At 38.5% G+C, this 24,129-nt stretch overlaps 1 protein-coding gene across 1 annotated transcript in view; it reads right to left on the bottom strand.

Annotated features, from left to right (window-relative positions):
* The window catches only part of LOC126092585 (protein piccolo), a 650,406-nt gene that overhangs the window by 513,348 nt on the left and 112,929 nt on the right, over window positions 1–24,129 (bottom strand). Inside the window, exon 8 of the mRNA XM_049908272.1 lies at window positions 2,725–2,836. Coding sequence (XP_049764229.1) covers window positions 2,725–2,836 — 112 coding nt within the window. The remainder of the gene's footprint in view (window positions 1–2,724; window positions 2,837–24,129) is intronic.

The following is a 24,129-nucleotide window of genomic DNA, read 5'->3' as shown; positions in this document are numbered from 1 at the left end:
TGGATTGCACATTCTTGAATAGGAAATACCAAATGAACATATTCTCTAATCTTTGTGGTATAACAAACAGCTATTTCAACTCTGATCATGTACATGATAGTAAATTAACAGATGACTGTTCATACAAATTCAGGTTTCCTTGGTGAATTGCACTGGTGAAATCCGCACAAAAATTCAGACAAAATGTTCTGACAATGTCTTTAATTTTCTGGAATCCCACACAGCAGGCCAATTGCATGTGCTCGGAAGCGAGAGTGTCAGCAGTTGGAATACAGGAAGTAGGGTAATGGCCACACAATGAGTGCAGTATCGGTCTGTACTGTTGTGATGCTTCAATTATAAATGGCACATTCCTAGCATTTTTATTAAAAAACTGTTGACCTGAGTTAAATCACCTTCAAAAGTCACTTATAGAGCAAGCTTCTGTTGCCACTGAAATGGTAGGCGGCAGGATCTGGACCACCAGACAGCCCACAGGGGAAAGAAGAAGGTGCTGTTGGTAATGAATGCAGCGGCCTCAACCTTCAAACAGGTAACAACTTGAATATAATCATATTTAAAAATCTTAATGACTTAGAAACCCAAAACTCAGGAAACATCTCAGTTATCATAAAAAGATGCCACAGTATATAAATTCATAATAAATAAAATTTAGTAAGAATAGGTGGGGAACATATTATGAACCCAATTACTCGTGAGAGTTTATGAAGGTGCACGAAGTTCAGTTCAAACCAACAATGATATCAACCTTAGAGTCAGTGGAGCTGCGGTCTCCAAGTGGAGAGACAGCCTCCAAGAGTGTGGGAAGTAGGCTGTAATTTAGTCATACTGGAGCCTCCACAAGCAGTGGGAGGGTTAATTACATTGTTCAATTTTAGACAGTTCGACAGATAATATACGTACAAGTAAAATCAGGCAAAGAAACACCTATGTTATTTTCATGAAGCAGTGATGCCAATTCTGTATATTGTGAGTGTTTGTCAACATATAACTGCCTTCAGCACTACACGCAAGGCTGAATGAAAGTATGATACATAAAAGAGTGTTATATATTAAGTACCTACTTACACAACCAAAGTCATTCTATTCCACAGTTTGAAAATTGCAGTAGGTCAGGGAAACATGATACAGATGCCATGTGATACGAGATAAGAAACACTGCACAACACTGTAGCTTCAGCAGACAACTGAAATACGACAGACTGCCATATTATTCCATATGTGGGTCAATAACAAACAATTAAATCAGTGTCACCGATGGATAGTGTATTAGGAAATGATAGAACTTGCATGTAATGTCACCAGGTACTAGGAATGTTAAGTATGGCATCCAACAGACAGGGAGGGACAGAACAGTACCTGTAGTGTTACAATGTCCCTTGTTGGTGCTCTAGTCACACAAAACTACTGGCAAATTCTGATATTGCCGCAAGCAGTCGATTTTCATGCACTCTTATTTCTATTCTGTCTTGAACCGCAGAATAGATTCCCTGCCAAGATGACATGAAAGGAATTTGTTGAAATGACACTCTGAAATGAACTTATTACTCTACTAATTTTCTGAGAACAGAAAAAGATAATTATTTGATTTACTTTATTGTTAATTTCCCTTCAAAACACAGATTAAAAAACATGACACCACCAACATTAATTAATTTAGCAGCTTGTGTAGACATATGATGTGTTGTTAACCGGAGATGGTGTCAAGAAGAAAAGGGTACATATTAATCTTTCCCTTCCAAATGGAATTGAGTGGTCAGAATGGCCTCTTAACAAGTGTCTGTTTCGTCCTCAAAACCATGGAATTTGCGAACAGATATTTCTGATGTTCTTCTGTGAAGCTCCAGTAGGTAACTTTCTGAATTAATAACACATTTAAAAATATGTAATTGGCTCTGCAAATAGTGATCACAACACTAAGTCATGACTGTTAATTTGAGATTTATTCATTACAATGTGTAGTATGAAGCTGTAGCTATCAGGCTGAGAACTCTAGTAACCTGTCATTTAAATGCATAAGAAAATCTTCTTCTCTAGACTTGCCTCCTCCATTTCTACAGTTTTCCTTTCACCTCACTTTTGTGCAGTTAACGATGAGAAAATTTTCTTAGCAAAGGCTCAAAATTCATAATCACTTTACCATACTATTTATGGCTAACAGTGACACCCAACCTTATGAAGGGTATGATTATTTGTCTATGCACTGAACAAAATAGGTAACTTTCACTGATTGGTATATTTTGAAACATACAGATACTGACAGGTTTGTTTATAATGGCCTTGCATGATTTTTTTTATCACTGGTGCTTACTTGCATGTATCTAAAATGGAAAAAAGGCAATGCTTTCGCTTGTACTGTGAAACGCGTAATAACTGAAAGTGGCTAAGTTTCAATAATAAGGAAGAAAGAACAATAATATCACATCCCACTCTTTCGGTGTATGTGCTGTATCTTCAGAAAAATGACAAGGTCTTCAATAGAAAATTTCAACAAGGGTGGCTGTTTTACACAAACTACGTTTCTCTCACCATACATGACAATCTAAAAACGAATTTCCTGAGCCCTTCTGTAGAAACTTTATGCAACACACTTCAAAAGTTTTGATGAATAATAAATTATAATCAAGCTTACTTGTAGTTGTACTGAATCACAAGAAGAGTACAACTGTGATGGAATGAAATATCTCAACATACCAGATGAAAATTCTTACAAATATTTCTTACCTTGTTCCGTTTTATCAGGACCATTTGGATTCTTAGACCCACTAACTTTTTTGTCTGGGTTCTTTGGTGAACAATTTTTTCGTGGTGGGCGAGCCGTAAGGGCTGGTGGTACCTGCAACAGATTGAGAATGTGATAAAAGTGATTGATCTCACATTAATCTTACCAAAATAAGAAAATAAGAAGGAACCAAGTATTCACAACTGAGGAACACCAGTCTAACATACAAAGATTGCTGTGATGCACTGTATGACCTACTGCATCTATGCAAGAAAAAAGTGTCAATTCAAAACTGGACAAAAGTGTAGTTTTTACAATACTCCACCATAAACAGTTATCTGTGTAAACATGAGCATATGAATACAATTAGAGGTGACATAATACACGTTTAAAGATTTATTACCTGAGTAAAAGTGGAAATGCTGTAAACATAAAACTGAAGATTTTTACCTCAATAATTGCTGTTATATTACTTGTAAGTCCGTGATTAAGATATACTTCCATGTGAAACATACCTTTCTGACAGAGGGACATGTTGTTCTGAATACAGCAGTAGGATGCTCATACCTATTACACTTACCTCAAAGAACGGAAGAGATTCAACAATGTAGATACATGGTGGAGGAGTAGCTGAGATCAATATGAGTGATTTACATGGCTCCCTAGGTTTGCATCCAGTAATGATTGCAAAGGGCCTCTTTTGCAATACTGAAATATGGATAGTTGCTTACGAGTTCCCCAAAAATAAGACCCTAAATCAAGGACCGAATACAAGCAAGGATGATAGTATTCCATACCCCTTTTTTATTACTGCATAATTTCAATATAAAATTATGTGTTTTTCCTTTCAGATAATCCATTTAAAATTGCTTTGCAACCATTATTTTAAAATTTTGTTTCTGTATTGTTGATGATGTAGGGCTGCCTCCTGCATATTTCTGCCACCACACTTACATGTATGTTTTGCAGGCAAATTATGGGCCCTACCTCACCTAGGAGGTTATTTTTAAACGGAAGAAGCAAGGTACAGTACTGTGTGCAGTCAAGCCAGCAGCAGTCACCACAGTATTTGGGGGCACCAGTCTTGCCACTACATGTCACGCAAGTCGCAGCACAGGGCACTGTAGTTGTGAGAACTAATTTATGTCCACACGATCACATGCTCATATGATACCACGCATGCTTCCTTCCGAAGGCATGTACTTGAGTTGGTGCTCTGTCCACGGAGAGCTCATTACATACCGAGCTCCGAGCAACCAACAGCCACCTCAAATCTCTGCTATGGACACCAGCTGCTCCAGCCGCTTTGGTGCTGTGCCGCCCTCTTTCTGAGCCATGTCCGATGCTGCCCTTCCACCAGCCACTCCAGGGGCAACGCTACGCAGTATTTGTTGTGACTGCCCTCGTGCTCATCACCTTGTGGGACTATGTCATTCCCAGTAGACTGCCTATGACCTCTCGGTCTCAGACAATTGTGTTGTCACAGCAGCTGCTGCTAAGCAGGAGAATGCCTACAAGTTACCAGCCTCATGGGACTGTGTCATTGTTAATCTTACTTGTTCCTCAGTACATTACAGTTCTTTAGTTTTGCAGACATTTTTCCATAAGTTGTAAATAGTTTAGTTCTTGTAATGAACAGTTGTGATTGCAAAGTGTATATCTCACTTCAGCGAGCCTTGTTCCTCTAGAAAGGGACAGAACATGTACTGTTATCAATTGAGTGATGACTAGCAGAGATAAATAGAGAGTGTACATATCCTTGTTTTGGACACTGGCAACTTTCGTTAAAGTTTTCTTTCATGGTGTTAGCAGTTTCTGCACTAATATGTAACAGTTACTGTGGACTACTTATTTCTGAATTCACGTTGTCCAAGGCAAAGAACTTTGTTTTTTATTTTAAATTCCATGAGTCTGTCGTAAGCAATTTTTTCAATTGTTTTTAAAATATAAATAGGAAACTGATTATTTACATTATCCCTTCCATCCTTTTTTATGAAGTGGAACTACCTTAAAAGTTGTTAGTAGATAAGGAAAACTGCCTGCTTGGATTAAGCAGTCACACAGAAGCATCAGTGGTCTGATTATGTTTAAAGAACTCTTCTTTAAGACTGTTCATTAAAAACTAGTCACGCAGAGTCTTTTTTTAAGTCAGTGATTATGATTGCTTTTGCTACTACATGTCCTGTGACAATGGTATGCTTTTGCTACTGCATGTCCTGTGACAGTGCTAATGTACATTGACCTACTAAGTGTATTTACCTTATATTTGTCAGCTTGAGCATTTTTCTCCATTAGAAAGTACACCTTTGCCAGTATCAGAATAATATCCCTCAAATGTTTCTTTTTTTCCCCTCTCTGCACTGTACTACTCAGAGAGAGATATCACTTGTCTATTCTTATGAATGTTTGCTATTAAATCATTGTATATAAGTAAGGCAGTCAAGCTTCAAACACTAAAAGTTATAAATACTATAAAGTCACCATACTCAGATCGCAACACAAGCATGCACCAATTTACATAATAAAACACAGAAAAGCAATGTGGCTTCTTTTATACATTGTTCATACAATACAGTGAATATTGTAAAGTTCCTGTACTTGGATTTCCAATAATTTTAAAGGCCAATGATAATGTAAAAAGCCAACATGTTTTACTTTGGAATGCCAAAGAAACAAGATCTAACATGACAATGACACAGACAAATCCTCTATTATGTTTAACTTATCATTATTTATTGTCATTTCACAATTTAAAACAAATGAAAACATGATGCTATTTCTGAACACAGCTGGTACTACACATATTCAGACTGAAGCAGAGATCTATCATCCAGAGCTCATCATATATTTGGCAACTTAAACGTGCAACTGTGATTTGCCAACAGTGAATCAAGTGCAACCAATGGTTCTGCAAAGAATTTCTGTTCAAAGAGTGAGGGAAAGAAACATTGATTTAATAGCATACTGACAAGATTATCAGAGAGGGATTGGACAAGAATTGGGAAAGAAAATAGTAATATCCTTTTCAAATGACCCACCCCCACCTTTCTTGGTGTCATACATTATTGATACCACACCAGGCAGAATGCCTCTCATGGTTGGCAATAAACTGTGTAAAGGCCTCATCAATCCACAGAGGGCTTGAAGGCACACCTCCTGGTGAACACACAAGCAGCGCCACCACCAAGACAGCTTAAGGAGGATGCAGCACTGATCTCACCCAGTTTGACAGACTGACACAGAGTAATGACATTTTGGAAATACATTTGTGTAGCTAACATATTTAAGCGATTAACATCGCAAGACAATGGGTTAATGTAAGTACAAGGTAACCTGTCATGAATATGAAATGCTGGTACATTAATAACCAGCATAACCACCAAAATGTTGACTGAAAGCATGCAACTGTACATACATTGTGTTGTACAGGTTTTGGATGTCAGTTTGGGGGAACGAGTTCCATGCTTGCTGCACTTGGTTGCTCAATAAAGGGATGGTTAATGCTGTTTGTGGATGATGATGAAGTTGTAAAATGGCTCTTTGTCTTAATTAAATCAATCAATCAATCTCCTTAAAAACTTGCAACCAGTACTGATACTAAGAGTTGATTCCAACCCCCACCTCATTCTTCAAAATAAAGATTCATTGTTTTTGCAGTTATGTTATTACTCATATTGTATGTGCTGCATTCGACATATCTAACACTTCTTATAATCAGCATTCTGTGGAAGTTAGTTCCTTCATTATAACAAATTTCAACAATTTTATCATAATTTGATGCTTTTCCTTTTCTTTCTGTTTCCTTGGCTTGTAAGTTTTCTAGAATACTTCGACTTCTAAATGGTATTATTGCCTGCTTATATGTTAAAGTTGCATTTCTTAAAATTTCTGTAATTTCTCTCGATCCACGTCTTACACCTCTTCTATTGTCTGTTTACTTAGACATCCTATCCTGATGTGCACCTGGTAGAAATTTTCTCTCTTCTCTGACACAAAAAATGCTGCTTCCTCCTCCTTTCCCATGAAGAATGAAAGATTATTTGGGATGACAATATTATGAAAAGGATACAGTGCTACTCACCATACAGAGATGTTGAATCACAGACAGGCAAACAAAAAGATTGCTAAACATATTAGCTTTTGGGCAAGTTGTGCTTTTGTGTGTGTGTGTTTTGTCTACTTTACAAGATGACATTTTGGCCGAAAGTGCACATGTTTAGCAGTGACTCAACATCTCCTCTACATTGTGAATAGCACTCTATCCTTTTCATAATACTGTCATTATTCCAGCCTGGATTTTCCATTGTTAGAGATGACTTGCTTGTATTATCTTCCTCCTACAAGTATGACTTGAAAAATAACTAACACTGAAACAGTGGAAAATCCACAAATGAGATTTGCATTAAAAATCCACATCACAATTAAAGTAAGACCTATATTTTTCCCCATTCATTTGTATGCCATGACATGAAAACATTTCAATCAATCAGCTGTGTGTGTGTTGGGGTGTGTGTGTGTGTGTGTGTGTGTGTGTGTGTGTGTGAGTGTGTGCTTATTATGTGAATATGTGTGCACTTTTCCTTTCTGAAGAAGGCTTTGGTCAAAAGCCCATTCATAACAGTCTGTTCATCATGCCTATCTGCGACTCAATGTGGTATTTTCATGGTGAGTAGCAATCCCTCATTTTCATAATATTGTTGATATTCCAACACAGACTTTCCATTGTTTGCTTGACTTCAATCAAAGCCTTACCTTGAAGTTCTAACACTTTTCCTTGAAGTTCTAAGACTTTTAGATTTATGTTTTGAACACAAAATGTGGCATTTCTACCCAGAAATGTGACCTGTTTCTAAAGTGCCCAACATTTCTTCATTTATTTCACTTGTTTGTTTCTAAATATAGAAAACATTCTTTGAGCAGATTATTGATATTTTACACACACATTTTCCACTGACAGCTTTTTTGCGTTTCTAACAGATGCTATTACTCTTGTTTTCCTTGCACTTTGCAATCTGACATGTTTTGCTATTTTGATTTGTCCAGTTCTATAGAAGCTTTTTAATTCTACAGGCTTATCCTCCTGCTCTTTGTTGTTTCTCCTTCATAAGTTAATTTACCAGCTGAAGAGTTAACACTTTCCTCTTCAATTTAGTTGATTGTAAATGATCCATACATTTTCTGCTGCCACGACAAGGATATTGCTAAAGATAATCATCATTCATCTCCTGCATGCAACCTTAGTTGAATATTCACAAATCATTTGGCCTATGATGTCCACAACAAACTTCGTGGTATTATGGATGGTAAAAGTTTCTGTTTCTTCTTCACTCACTGCTACAACAGAATGTAATGCGCTGAGAATAATCTCATTCTTATTTTTCCTTGCTTTGTACACTGTCAGGAGCACTCTGGTTTATGAGTGTTTTTCAAGATAGTGGTGGAATGAAAGTAGGAATTATTGTTCTTCAAGCAGTAGAGGATTTCTTGGCAAGTGTTGATCATTGTTCCCCTTAATGACACTTTCTTCTGTTGTAGCTTCTTGGCATGCTGAAGGGATGGGAATAAGTTGCCTGTTGTCATGTTCTTTCATTGATTTTAAAACGTCTTCATGACATGAAGAATGACATACTCTCCCAATGACTGGTGACCTGATTAGCTTAGCTCTGTTACCAACATATGCCAAGGCCTTGATATTGTACTTGGAAGCTACATCTGCAGTTATCTAGAGCTTCAGTCTGTATTTGTCAGAACGGTTTGGCATAAATTGGACAAACCTGCAACTGTTATGCATGGAAATATCTACTTATCAACTCCAATATTTTCACCTGGGTGGTAACATCAGAAGCAGTTTTGAATAAATTGTTCCATGATTCAGAAGGAAAGTGAACTTGTCAGTAGGGATGCAATGAGCTTGGGATGACTCCTCATCAAATCAGAGTAGTATCATATGTTCATGTAATCAGTATTCCGTCATTTTATCTCTTATAAAATTAGGCTCCAAAGAACATGACCATGATCAGTATCTGATAAGTCATGTACCAAAGAGTTAGCAGATGCTATGGGCCTCACACATTTGTATTCTACCTACTGTCCAATGGGAAGACAGTGGTGTCCAAATATAAGACGAGTAGTCATAATTTTAGCTCATTTCTAAAAGTGAACATTGGCCACACAATACACTGACACCACCACAAAACGTAACAGGGGAATTCTGTAATGTTGTCTGAGCTAGTCACAATAACAATAACCCAATCAATTAGTTTTCTGCTGATTGCCATAAGAAAGTAATTAATGAATTCCATATTATTTGGAAGTCTACAATTACAACTGTCCATTCTTTTTATTAAGGTGTATTTCTTTTTCTTACAATACTTTTGACACGAGCTGCCTAGAACAAAGTTGCTGTATTGTTGGTGAACTATTGAGTAATTTACTGTAGTTTCGCAGTCCCTGCATTTCCTTTGTGTTGTTTCTTTGCCGGTCACTGTGGACTAATAGGATACAATACTACTACTAAACTGTAGTACAAGATATCGAGAGTGTGAACTATAATTTTATTTAGGAATTGCGTAATTTGCCAACAGGAAAAGGAGAAGCACTGAAGAATAAAGTGAGCTTATCTTTTTGTTTATTTATGCTGAAGTTAAAAAAGGCCTAGTAGGTTCTATGTGCAATGTATACAACAATATAAGCACCAATTACTGGTGTTTGATTTGATAATAAAATTTTACTGTTAAAACTGATTTACTTCCAAATAGAGCAAAGATTTACTTGTCATTAAGAAACCATGGTTAGGATTGATGTTTTGAAATGATGCATACAGTGGTGTAGGGCTGGGTACCTGGTTTCACACTGTGCAGCCATACACCCTCGTTGACCCTTGTTCATGAAAATGTGATGAATACAATTTCTCGTGAGACACTAAACTATTAAAAATAACATCCGTTAACTCAGTAGTTTGGTAGCATAATGGCTATGGCGATAAGCTTGTAAGCTAACGGTCACATTTCAGTACTTACAGAATTTATTTTTTTCAATCCTTATCAAAATGATTGTGGTCTTTCCCTTTGTTCCTTATTTTTATCCATGAAAGCCTCATTTCAATAACTGTTTTTCCTCATTACTTTGCACATGTTAAATGAAGTGAATTTGTATTATAATTTGATTGCATTAAGGCAGCATTTATATTTTAAATGTTTGTATGACAATAACTGTCCAAGAAAATGTACATACTGTTTTGGGGGTAATGATTCAAAATGTGTCTTAATCAGGGAACAATGACTATCGCTTGGTATGAAATTGTGGAAAACTTGCAAGTGACTAGCATTTCTCTGCAGTTGTCTGATCAAGACCTTAATATGGAATATGCCCTCTATGAGTTGTTACCCAGATATGTCCAAGCAACATGGTCCACATTATCAGATACTGAAGCAACAGCCAAATTCTGATCAGCTGTGAAGAATACGAGGTATGATTGTAAAATTTTAAGAATGGATCCGCTACTGCTTACTGGTTTGGCGGGCAGGTACACGGAGGATGAGGAGTGAGTCATTGCTTTGTCCTTGAACGCCCTCTGACAGGAAACTGCGTTTCCTTTATTCGCTTCATTGTGGCAGCTGGTTGAGTGCGGGTCTGTCAGGGTTTGTTGCCAGATTCTGTCTGCAGGAAAATGGACATAAAAATGGAGCAACGAGTTTGTGTGAAATTTTGTTTTAAAACCGGAAAATTAGCTTCTGAGACTTACGAACTATTAAAAACAGCTTTTGGAGATAACTGTATGAACCAGTCAAATGTTTTTGTCTGGTTCAACAGATTTAAAAATGGCTGCGAATCATTTGAAGATGAACCGCAGTCCAGCCGTCCTTCCACCTCAAAAATGAATGAAAATGTTGTGAAAGTTCACAACTTAGTGTGCTCTAATCGTACAATTACAATTAGGGAGATGACTGATGAACTTAATTTATGTTTCTATGCAGTTCAGGCAATTTTAACTGAAGATCTGAACACACATCGAGTGTCCGCAAAATTCATTCCAAAAGTGTTGTCATGTGACCAGAGACAATACCGACTTGAAGTGTGCCAAGAACTGTCTAATAAGACAAAAAATGACCCAGATTTGTTAAATAGAGTAATTACAGGTGACGAATCATGGGTATATGGATATGATCCTGAAACTGAAGTTCAGTCTTCGCAGTGGAAGACTCCAGGTTCACCACGACCGAAAAAAGCCCCTATGGGCTTCTACCTTTTCCTAAACTGAAATTTTAATGGAAAGGCAAGCAATTTGACTCGATTGAAGACATCCAGGCAAATATGGAGAGTGTCTTTAACGCACTTCAGGAAAAAAACTTCCAGGAATGTTTTCGAAAATGGAAACACTGTTGGAGTCGGCGTGTTCAGTCAGAAGGGGACTATTTCGAAGGAGATGCACCACAGTAGCATGTAAGTACCATCATTGTACAATTACAAGCCCATTCTTAAAACTTTCCAATCACACCTCTTATAAGCAACAGACTTCACGACAGCACAAGCGAAATAAGATACGACTATTTTAGCAGCTCTGTTACATTCAATGAAGACGGAAAAAATCAAATACCTGGACAACATTTTGAAATTCACATGTTTATTTCATAACTGATAATATGTTGTCTGTGTTAGCTAAATGCATGGAAGTTTATCGTCAAGTTACTAGGATATTTGGAGTACTTCAGCAGTTTATGTCTTTAACTGCAGAAGATATCTTGAAAAACAACTCCAGTTATTATAGTTATTTACCAAGACAATTTGGATGAAAGTCTAAATGATGAACTGCTCAAAACCAACATGGCTGCTGCTTCTTGGAGGAAAAAGATCAGCTTTCTAAACTTTTAATGGAAAATTCATTAGATTTGTGTTTCACAAATTTAGAAATAGACTTGTCTGTTATCTTTTCTTTGATACCACCTCATCTTAACGAACATAGAATGTTATTTGCTTACAGACATTGATTTGTCTAGTGTTCTCTCTAAATTTGTCCAAATTAAATAACAAAAAGCTTTTGGAAAATGCTGTTTTATTTTTTATCATAAAGTTTGAGGTCTAAAGCAAACCAAGGGACTCTTCTCAGGATTTGCTAGAGTTCCCACACTGGCATAATACAGCACTGCAAACGTTCATCCAACAAGATAACTTTAGTACTAAAAGTATCTCTGGAGCAAAGATGCCAATAACTGTCTCCAATTCTACCAACGATGTTGTCCAAGTGCTGTTTTTTTAATTTTGTTCCAAGTCTTTGATTCTGTGGTTTTTTTTTTAATGATATGCACCACTGGTGCATCAAAAAGTAGTCTGAAGGCAATGGTGATGGAGGTATCCACTTGGCGGTAGGCATATGTAGTGGGTCCTCCTCTCCCCTTCAGGACGTTCAAAGCAGCCCTTCATCCAGGAGATGGTGTGTAGCAACCTTCCATTCCACCTCTAGCCATCTTCTTCACTGTTGTGCCAGTTGACTCCCAAGATTGACGTAATAACTGAGACATCCACTGATGGTAACTCCTCCCCCATCTCACTACTTTCATCATCTGTTGACTGTGGCAGTTAATCACCATCTGCATCCAATAAGTCACTTTCTGATTCAGTATCTGAGTTCTCCACAATGTGCGAAATCTCTTTATCAGTGAGGCCATGCGGCAACATTACAAACTGAAAATGCCTGTTACAGGTAAATAAACAAAAAACTATCTAATTGATGAGGCAAGTAACAGCAGTAACACATGAAATATTACTGAAAAGTACCATTACAATGACAAGGGTGGAAATGCTTTCAACACTGCATCTATCACCATTTGAGCCAGTAACTGCTGACCAAAGCAAAAAGCAATGCAAGTACGTCCATAATTATGAGAATAGCAATATTCTAAAAAGGAGTTAAGACAGGGGTCAACTGATCCCTCCAACTGCTCTAGGTGTACTTAATGAAATTACCATGAAATCATGAAAATTCAGCAAATTGTAACACACTGTTGCCAAAAGTAGAAGGAAATGTCATGAAGTTTGTTGGGAAAAAGTTAAAAACAGAATTCATTATAGTACAAATAAAACTTGAAACGTGTCTTTTTAACCTCTTTTGCAGTTACAGTGTTAACCACCCTCACTGGTGAAAACTGAGGGCTCTACTAAAATGACAATTCTGTGACATCTCTAATGTATATGAATGCAATTACAGTTCATTTGTGTTAAGAATTAAGCAATGCTTAGTATTGGTCATGGACCCAATTTTCCAGATCTGGCGTCATTTCACTGGGACTCTTGATGTGCTACTTTTGGACAGGAAGTTCAAATACATGAATCAAGCTATGTGCCTTTTATTTTTGTTAGAAGCTTTCGATACATGCAGATACAAAAATGTCCAGAAATTATAGTATTTTTGTGTGCTGCAGAGAGATTATAAATGCAGAAAAGATGAAGATTTTAAACACTCTACTGTGAACTTTTGAATACACACAAATCACCAATAGTTACCACGTATGAAACTGTCTTTATGTCTAGTAGGACACAAGTAGATTTTGTATTGCAGGAAGGTGAAATTGTTATAAGGTACGAGGTGCATTCAAGTTCTAAGGCCTCCGATTTTTTTTCTCCGGACTGGAAAGAGATAAAAACATGCGCAATTGTTTTAAAATGTGGCCGCGTTCATTGTCAATACGTCCCAGAGATGGCAGCACCGAACGGCAGATGGAATTTTACCGCCAGTGGCGAGAATGAGAACTGTTTTAAATACTTAAAAAATGGCGACGTTTTCCTTACTTGAACAGTGTGCAATCATTCGTTTTCTGAATTTGCGCGGTGTGAAGCCAATTGAAATCCATCGACAGTTGAAGGAGACATGTGGTGATGGAGTTATGGATGTGTCGAAAGTGCGTTCGTGGGTGCAACAGTTTAATGAAGGCAGAACATCGTGTGACAACAAACCGAAACAACCTCGGGCTCGCACAAGCCGGTCTGACGATATGATCGATAAAGTGGAGATAATTGTTTTGGGGGATCGCCGAATGACTGTTGAACAGATCGCCTCCAGAGTTGGCATTTCTGTGGGTTCTGTGCACACAATCCTGCAAGACGACCTGAAAATGCGAAAAGTGTCATCCAGGTGGGTGCCACGAGTGCTGACGGACGACCACATGGCTGCCCGTGTGGCATGTTGCCAAGCAATGTTGATGTGCAACGACAGCATGAATGGGACTTTCTTTTCGTCGGTTGTGACAATGGATGAGATGTGGATGCCATTTTTCAATCCAGAAACAAAGCACCAGTCAGCTCAATGGAAGCACACAGATTCACCGCCACCAAAAAAATTTCCGGTAACCGCCAGTGCTGCAAAAATGATGGTGTCCCTGTTCTGGGACAGAGAGGGCGTAATCCTTACCCATTGCGTTCCAAAGGGCACTATGGTAACAGGTGCATCCTACGAAAATGTTTTGAAGAACAATTCCTTCCTGCACTGCAACAAAAACGTCCAGGTAGGGCTGCGCGTGTGCTGTTTCACCAAGACAACGCACCCGCACATCGAGCTAACGTTACACAACAGTTTCTTCGTGATAACAACTTTGAAGTGATTCCTCATGCTCCCTACTCACCTGACCTGGCTCCTAGTGATTTTTGGCTTTTTCCAACAATGAAAGACACTCTCCATGGCCGCACATTCACCAGCCGTGCTGCTATTGCCTCAGCGATTTTCCAGTGGTCAAAACAGACTCCTAAAGAAGCCTTCGCCGCTGCCATGGAATCATGGCATCAGCGTTGTGAAAAATGTGTACATCTGCATGGCGATTACGTCGAGAAGTAACGCCAGTTTCATCGATTTCGGGTGAGTAGTTAATTAGAAAAAAAATCGGAGCCTTAGAACTTGAATGCACCTCGTATTGGGAAGATTTGAAAATCATGACTTAATTTAATGTACCACAATTACTGTTAATTTTTGTGTGGAAAGCAGGAAAAATAAATTAAGGACGTTTATATTACAAATATTTTACTGGCACTGAACTTGCAGTGACATAAATAACTATCATTTCCCCCCACAGAAACAAACCTTTTTTGCCACTCCTCTTTGAAAACAACTATAAAAACTCTGATCTTCATTGGACACAACAAAGTAAAGCTCACCATTACAGTTTGGTAGAACACCACTGTTCTTTAGTATGTATGCTCATACTTTCCGTGATGTGCCCCTTGCCTTCTGCTGACCTTAGAACTGACTGACTCCGTTAAATAGCAGGTGAAAGAATGAAAAGTGACAGAAATAAAAATGTCAGAACCAACTGGGAAAAGAGCTCCAGACCTCTGAAGTTAATGTTTTGCATTACTCACTGGCACGGGGAGATCCCCAGGGAAGGGACTGACTTTTTGAAAACTGTAGGTTAATACGATAATTGAAATAACTCAGTAATGGATTACAAATTTTAAAAAATGACATTTAAGCCAATTACCTGAATAAAACTGAAGAACAAAGTTATTTCAATAAAGATTACAAAAAAAATTGGAAAACACCAGATGGGATACGAACACACAACCTTCAACACCTAGAAATGTATTTTAACCTCTATGCTGCGCCACTGCTGCAGATAACACTACCATTTTTAAGGATCTAGAGCATCATGCGGAGTTCTTTATTGTTGATTACTTCCAAACACGGGTCCACTAGGGCAAATGGCCGCAGCGGACACTAACCTAAGACACTCTACAGATAATTTCAAAAAGTTGATCCCATCCCTTGGGACCTCCTCTTTTGAGCTACCAAGCCATGCGGCTTTTCACTCTTTAACACATTATATTTTGTGATTACAAATGCAACACTATTCTCAGGAAAAAAATGTTCCAGTATGTGGCACACAAATCACACCACAGTACACTGTGAAAACCATTTACTTCTTTCATCATACACAAACAATAACTTTTACTTAAACAATCTCACAAGACAATAATTCACAAAGGCTACAATGTGTGGCATAGCCACATTGCAAGATAAGTACAGTATAGTTCTATATAGCGTGGTAAATAGCATGAAGAATGAGGGCAATTACTCGATCACATATGTAAATGGCATGTTGCAGGTGGCACTGGCAAGCACTTGCACAACCGTCATGTGCTGTCACTGAGTGCAATGTCTCCCCCTGGTGGCCAAGCTTCACAACAGAGGACACACAGTGACTGTTCTGTCATACATGCCAACCATGCAACATCAGAGACATCAGCTGGTGCCCAACATCTATCTAGTAACCCAGTGGGCTATCACATCCCTTCTTCCATGGGGGAGATGGCAAGCTCCACATCAGCGAGTCAATCCCCACCAAGCTGGGTGCCCAGGCAGAACTCCAAACCGGGCCAATGTCTTCGGAAGCATTGGATGGCCCCTTCAATTTTACCAGATCCCAGTCAGCACAGATGGGAGTGTACGGCCAGAAGGTCCCCGCTTACTGGTGCAGTCTGAGTCTTGGTGGTTCAGATGCTGGTTGCGGAGGCCACTCCATGTACATATCTGGACTTGGTATGGAACACACCTGTAGTGGTAGGGTTGGTACCGTTACCGCAGCCTATCTTCTTCTGACACCTGTTCCATCTCGGGCGGCCTACAAACAGAGGGACATGAGGGCATGGTCGAGATTGGTAAAGAGGACTGAGAATCAGAGGGAAGGAACAGCTGAGGAGCAGGAAGGAAGATAACAAAGGGCCTGGCAAAAGAGAAATGAAAGGTGGCATTGCTGCGATGTGTGTCTGGAGGAGGGCCCAGAGGCCGGCATCAGCTGCTGGGTTCCCTGCAGCAGGCAGAGCTGATTATGGTGTGTCACCATCTGGTCCCCCTTGGCCAGAGTGAGCATGCAGTGTCCCAGCTGCTGCCGGAAGATCGCTGGAATCAACTTATTCTGGCGTCCAAAGCCCCACACCCACACACAGGTGCCTGGCCAGAAGTGGGGAGACAGCGCTGCAGACAACTCCAGAAGTGTTGACAGCACAAGATGGAGGAGCATGCGGAGCTGACAGCCAAAGTGGAGTTCTGCTAGATCTTCACCCTCTCACTGTCGACCAGTAGGAACTCAAAAAAAATGGTTAACACTTCATCTGTATGAGCATGTCACATATTTCTTCAGCTGTGTTTTAAAATTTCACACAAGTCTTTCGGCTTCACCTTTGGATTGCGAGTAGAAGTGCAGAGACAGCAAGTGATGACTGTGGTCCATTGTCCGACACCAGCATGAGAGGACATCCTTCAATGCTGAAAATTCTGCTGAGTGGTGTGACCATAGCCTCTGCACTTGTGGACCAACAGCTGACCATGTATGGAAATCTGGAGTACACACAAGGGACAATCAGTCAGCTAGTATTCAGGAGAGGCCTGTGAAGTCGACATGAACCTACTCCCATGGGATTGAGGGTTTTGGACAGTATGAGAGTGTTTGGCGAAGAGCCACCTGTTGTTGGTCAAACTGATGGTAGTTGTGGACAAGGTGTTACAACCTGCCGATCTATGCCTGGCCAGCAAACATGGCACTGGGCGAGCACTTTAATTTACGAGTTGTTCCTGTAACCTTCGTGCAAGAGCTGTAAGATTGTCAGGTGTAGAGGTTCTGTCGGGACTACCCTGAGAGACCACTTATCCATGGTTAGTAGGATAACCACATCCACTAGGATAAGCCAGTGGCAGAGGTTGAATTAATGTTACAATGGGTTGGAGTCCCGACTAGAAATGCAGTCCAGCCAACCCGATTGCCTGTACCACAGTACACAGACCCCCTGATGAGAAAAGTGTCAATTGCCTGTTGAGCCTTTTCATCCAACGGTAAGCACAAGATATTATCTTGGTTGAGCTATAGATTGGAGCTCATTGGGAGATGGGGCAGGGCATCCACACTGGCATGTTGAGTGGAATACCAAAGAGGAATTTTGTACTTATAACTGCTGAGAAAGAGTGCGCAGCACTGGAGCTGGTAGGCAGTCCTCTGGGGTAGTTTTGCTGCAGGACCAAAGAGGGAGATTAATGGCTTATGATCCGTAAAGAAATGAAACTTTGTCCCAAACAGAAATATATGAAATTTCTTTGGCACAAAGATGATCATGTGAGGCTCTTTTTTCATCTGTGAATACTCCTTCTGCTTGATACTGAACTTCTTTGATGCAAATGCAATCAAATCTTCAGAGCTGTCCACAACTCTAAGTGCAGGACAGCCCCTTAAGACATCATTCAGAAGTGTTTGCCACCGCCTCTAGTTGTTTGCCGTTTTGAAATGTGATGAGATATGGTGCCGAGAGCAGGGCCTCCATTAGGATCCTGAACGACTGTTCACAAGCCTCGTACCCTACAAAAGGCATGTCCTCCTTCCACAAGTTGTTGAGTGGGTGCACAATCGGCAGCAGGCCTATGAAAACCTTTCCTTAATACATTACTTTTCCCAAGAAGGACTGTAACTCCCTTAAATTTGTGGGACGATGAAGTGTGATGAGGGCTTTGACCAGCTTCTGTGTGAGCTTAATACCTTCGGGAGAGATGACGCGCTACTGGTATTCAACCAACAGTAGTTGCGGGGAAGGTGAGAAAGGGAGGAGGGGAGGGGGATTGAGGGAGGGAGAGAGGGGGAAAAAGAGTGGGAGAGGTGGTGAGGGTGAGGGTGGGAAAATGGGGGGGAGGGAGGGAGGGAGGGGGACAGAGAGAGAGAGAGATAGATTCTCGAGATTGCACTTAAGACCTGTGGACTGGTTGGCGTGGAATAACTGCTGTAAGTTTCCAAAGTGATCTTCCATTGCGCCCCCCATCATCACAACATCATCTAGACAATTTATGCAGCCCGGACCATCTTTCAGCAGTTGCCAGAGGAATCTTTGGAAGGTTGCTGGGGCATTGCCATGGCCCCCACCCCACTAGTAAACAATAAAACAAGGAGAAAATGGACCGATTACTCCAGTGTCCATTACAACATCCTCATTATTGCCCACTGCATGTTCCAGTCACTAAGACTGTATAACAGAAGAACTCCACTGATAAGTTCAATGAGATACAAATCATTATTGTTAGATTTCCTAAGTTTATCGCCACTCCAAATCAACTTCTTTCTTGTTTTTACAAATGTTTCACAATCTTATCTTTTTCTTCTAATCTTGCAAGCAAATTTTAAGTATGCTCACTTCCAACATATACAATGGACCAAAGGGCACTGTAAAAAGAGAGCTAACTGGATAAAAGAACTAACACAGAGGCACTGTAAGATAGGAAAGTGTTGTCTTCTCATGCTTCTAAAACAGTATGTGCTGCACAGAAAGACATGTCATCCATGTGCACATACTGATGTGGCACCACAATGCGCGTTCCCAGGTTGGTAGTTGGTTTCTAATAAAAAATTACATATTATCTTCCACAACAGAATGAATGTGAGTATGTCATCTATTAATTTTTCCTTATTTTGCAAGAATCCTTGTTTTAACAGAACTAAAGTAGTCAGTGGCTGATCAATTCTCTGCGTCTCTAAGAAATCCTGATATCTGTTACTGATCTTTCTAAGGTAACTGCTGTTATCTCTCTCTACTTAACACACAATGCATGCACACAGGGGTGGGGCTCCCCCCCCCCCCCCCCCCACACACACACATTTACACTTAATTTTACATAAGGCCAACAGGTTATAGACTTAGAAGTAATGTGGAGAGAGACATTTTCCCTTATGTACAAAGTAGCCATAAATTAAAAATTGCAGATATAAGTCATCTTTGCATTGGACAACACACAAAGGCATGTGTATGTGATATGATGCTGTCAAATAGCACACATCCAATAAGCACAATTTACGATGATTTCAAGCCAAGTACTGCAAGCACCTTGTCCTGATATAGCTGATCATTAACACAAGAAATTTTCCCCAAAATATTAAAGTGTGCTATTTTTAAACTCAATTGATCAGAAGGGAATTAACATACATGTTTTCAATTATCAACCACTTTCAATGTTAAAAACTTTCTCTACAATTTTGGGAAAGGTAATGCACTGAAAAATGGATGAACACTTCAGCAAAATTAAGATTCTAAGTTAGATAAAATTTGTTTTCCAGATGGTATTTTCCACGAAGTGCAATTTAAGTTATGAAATATTTAAATGATGTTATAATTATAAGGGACTGGAATTTTCTGGGATGTATCTCCAGCATATGGTTTCAGAAGTCACAACACTGATTATATATTAGCCATCCAGGACTATGTGTATGATTCATAGTGTACTGTCATTTTTTGTGAATACAACAAATTCTGTGAACTTTCATGAACTCTTTAATACAGAAATAACCTCTAACACTTTATATTACTGAGTAGCACAGTGCTCTGAGATTTCATGAATTTGCTAATTTTCTGATGGACATAATATAAAAAGGGTTAGGCCATGTGGAATCATTCAATGGTCTGGTTTCTGACATCTCAAATTTTGATAATTTTTTGTACACTTATAGTAATAGTTGTTCGCATGAAAAATTCCAAATTAATTTTTTTGAGCTATTAATTTTTAAAATTTCCAAAATTATGCAATTTTTATTATGCTCTGAAACCTTAAAATCACCATATCTCAAACACTATTTGACTTACAGACCTAAAATTTGTACCATTTTATTCAGTTTCTTCTAAGCTTTAAAAGTATGTATTAATTAACAATATTCTTAACAATGCTGAATTTTTCCAGATGAAATTATTTTTTAATTTAGAAAATCTCAAAATTGGATTTTTTTTGTTCTGAAAAAAAAAAAAAAAAAAAAGAAAAAAAAGTGTCACTCGTGCATTATTTGTTAACGCATGCACCAAATTTCATGATGGTATTCAAGTGGGAATATATTAAAATAAATTTTATTTTAATGGTAAGTGCAGTGCCTTGTGTCTAGTCAGCAGGGGTTTTGACTTTTTACTGAAACATAATATATCAAAAACCAAACAAGACTGTCAAATCAAAAATTTTTATTCAGTGTCAATCAAGTTATTACATTATCTGAATTATACACATAAATTTAAATTCCCATTTGACTTTTCTTGTTAACTGTGGAGTTATTTTAACATACACCATGACACCACATGCTCAAAAAAAAAAAAAGACTGTGAATAATTTACTTAATTACAGCTTCATTTTACAGATACATTAATATTATTAATTAAACAATGATGTAGCTGTTATTATTTAATGTGTTGTTTGAATACCTCGCAAAGAGAAATTTTTTATTCATCTTCAACAAGAAATATGTTAATGGTGATCCACTAACAATCTTATTAGAATCTGAAATTATGTACTGCATTTTTCTTTTAAATGATGTAACCTATTTCTCATAAGCAATAATTTCATAACTGATGCAACAACACATCTTTTCCAATATAATCTGGGGCTTTTCACAGCTCTTCTTCTGCTAGGTTTATACATTCTTCCAGTGGCAGCTGAGGGACTTAATTTACAAAGTATGAAGTTTTTGTAATTACACTCAATTTATCTTTTATGAAAGAGAAAGAGTACGTCCACAACGATGTGTAAATAAAAAGTTTACTTCTCCTTTTTCATTCCCGAAAAGCAGGAAACCACCCACTGTTTGTTATCATAGGTGCAAGCAACTAGTCCTGTGATCTACTCAAAAACATGCAGCATCTGGACCCCTTGAATATTATAACATCAAAATCCTTAGTCAGAAACAATTTTTGCTTTACATTAGACTTTGCTCACAGGAATAAATGCACAATGCTTTTCTTCCCTGTGACTGCTATGGTTTTATAAAAATATTTCACAAGCTCCTTTTTTATGCTGCATGCTCATCATCTGTCATACATACGTGACTGAAGGCATACATGCTAGCACTCAAAAAATTGGAATGAAGTTAATATTTGATCATGTTGTACTTCCATAACTGATTAATATTAGTGGTTCAAAAACCATTTCAACTATAATTTTATGTGCATTTATGAAGCCAGTGGTTCCATTCTATATGAAAATCCTCAGGTGACGAGGTAGTACAAATATGCCAGTGTCATGATTTAAAATGCCTAATTTCACAATATAACACTGAACTGCTCATGTCGAAATATAACAAGTATGCTCATGTCAAAATATTACAAGTACAATATTCCACTTCGTGGGCTGCACTTGGTGCTTGTCATATTTCAAGATATGCGATTCAACATTTTATTGGGCCAATAAGCATTTTAAATCATGACACAGCCAGTTTTCTGCCACTTTATCGTCTGAGCCCATATGCTTTGGAGTTACATATATACAAAATACCATGGTCCTCTTTCCATCACCAGTGCTTTGCTAATTTCATCTCAACAATTCATCTCTACTGAACCGAATTACTGCATTCGCGTGCACGCGCGCGCGCGCACACACACACACACACACACACACACACACACACACACACACACACACACACTCTATTGTCCTGTAAATATGTACACAACCACCACTGTAAATTTAAAGTTATATAAAATGGAAAATGCATATTATCCCTTACATTATTTGTGTGAATTGTTATATGGCATAGTTTGGTACAATTTTAAAGTGATAAACCAAAGTATGCTTAATTAGTACTCAATAATTTCATTTTAACAATAGTTCAATGTAAAAGCTTGCAAACGAAGTGCAGTTGAGGTACTGTCAGAAAAACAAACAGCAGTAAAATGAAATTTACTTCACATGTTCCCTTCAATCATACCATCATGAAATTCAGCACACACATTAACAAACTGTGTGCAAATAACATACTTTTTCTTTCTGTACAAAAAATCCGATACTGAAATTTTCAAAATTTAAGAAAGTTTTGGTTTGGGAAAGTCTAGCAATTTAATGAATTTGGTCACATAACACATATTTTAAAACCTATAATAAACTGAATAAAATGGTGTAAATTCAGGTGTGAATGTCAAATATTTTTTGAGATATGGTCATTCCCAGGTTTCCAAACGTGCAAAAAATCACACAATTTCATTAAATTTAAAAGCTGTAGCCAAAAAATTTCAATCTTTGATTTTATCTTATTTTAATAGGTAGAATAAGATGACAAACAAGGGGAGGTAGGCTTTGGCTGCCACTAGCCAATTACAGTATAACCCTGCTTTTACATTCCCAGAATTAACGTTTTCCCACCGTTTACAACATTTTTTATTGGTCCCATCAAAATTCCTATGCCCGCGATGTTAATTTATTTGCACCTGATTTTGCATCAACATATTTATAGTTTTCCCGACATTTACGCATTACGAAAAAATGTTTGTGGAGGAAATATGACGCTGGCATAATGTTGGCCATCCAGTACTGTTTACAAATATTACGTGGTTAAGTTTCTTGACACCAGGGCACTCTACTCAGCAGATTGAAACCAGTAAACGCGTAAAAGTCGGAACAGTTCGTGACATATCCCCCGCCACTGTCAAGCTCTACTTGACGTAGTGGCTGATGGGAATAATTAGGTTCGTTCGAATCAAGATATCATGACCAATCATAACCATTTCCTAACAGTCCCTACAGCGCAAACGCAGTTTAGTGATTGTTGTGGTCATCATGGTGCTGCGTCCACACGCTTGGCGCAAACTCCAAGCCTCTACAAATGCTTGGCTAAGTTTGGGGAACTATCCACATGCTTGCGAGTGTGCTTGTTTGTTCTGGAGAAGCAAACACGACAGATGTAGAGGTTGTGTCGGTCATAATCTTTGGCTTAACCTATCTTTATTGTTGTTGTTGTTTTGGTCTTCAGTCCTGAGACTGGTTTGATGCAGCTCTCCATGTTACTCTATCCCGTGCAAGCTTCTTCATCTCCCAGTACCTACTGCAACCTACATCCTTCTGAATCTGTTTAGTGTATTCATCTCTTCGTCTCCCTCTACAATTTTTACCCTCCACGCTGCCCTCCAATACTAAATTGGTGATCACTCGATGTCTCTGAACATGTCCTACCAACCGATCCCTTCTTCTAGTCAAGTTGTGCCCCAAGCTCCTCTTCTCCCCAATTCTATTCAGTACCTCCTCATTAGTTATGTGATCTACCCATCTAATCTTCAGCATTCTTCTGTAGCACCACATTTCGAAAGCTTCTATTCTCTTCTTGTCTAAACTACTTATCGTCCATGTTTCACTTCCATACATGGCTACACTCCATACATATACTTTCAGAAACGACTTCCTGACACTTAAATCAATACTCAATGTTAACAAATTTCTCTTCTTCAGAAACACTTTCCCTGCCTCTGCCAGCCTACATTTTATATCCTCTCTACTTCGACCATCATCAGTTATTTTGCTCCCCAAATAGCAAAACTCATTTACTACTTTAAGCGTCCCATTTCCTAATCTAATTCCCTCAGCATCACCCGATTTAACTCAACTACATTCCATTATCCTCGTTTTGCTTTTGTTGATGTTCATCTTGTATCCT

Source organism: Schistocerca cancellata, chromosome 7 (genome assembly GCF_023864275.1).
Source record: "Schistocerca cancellata isolate TAMUIC-IGC-003103 chromosome 7, iqSchCanc2.1, whole genome shotgun sequence".
NCBI classification, from domain to species: Eukaryota; Metazoa; Arthropoda; class Insecta; order Orthoptera; family Acrididae; genus Schistocerca; species Schistocerca cancellata.
Note: the sequence above shows the minus strand (reverse complement) of the source record. Positions and strands in the feature narration are given on the sequence as shown.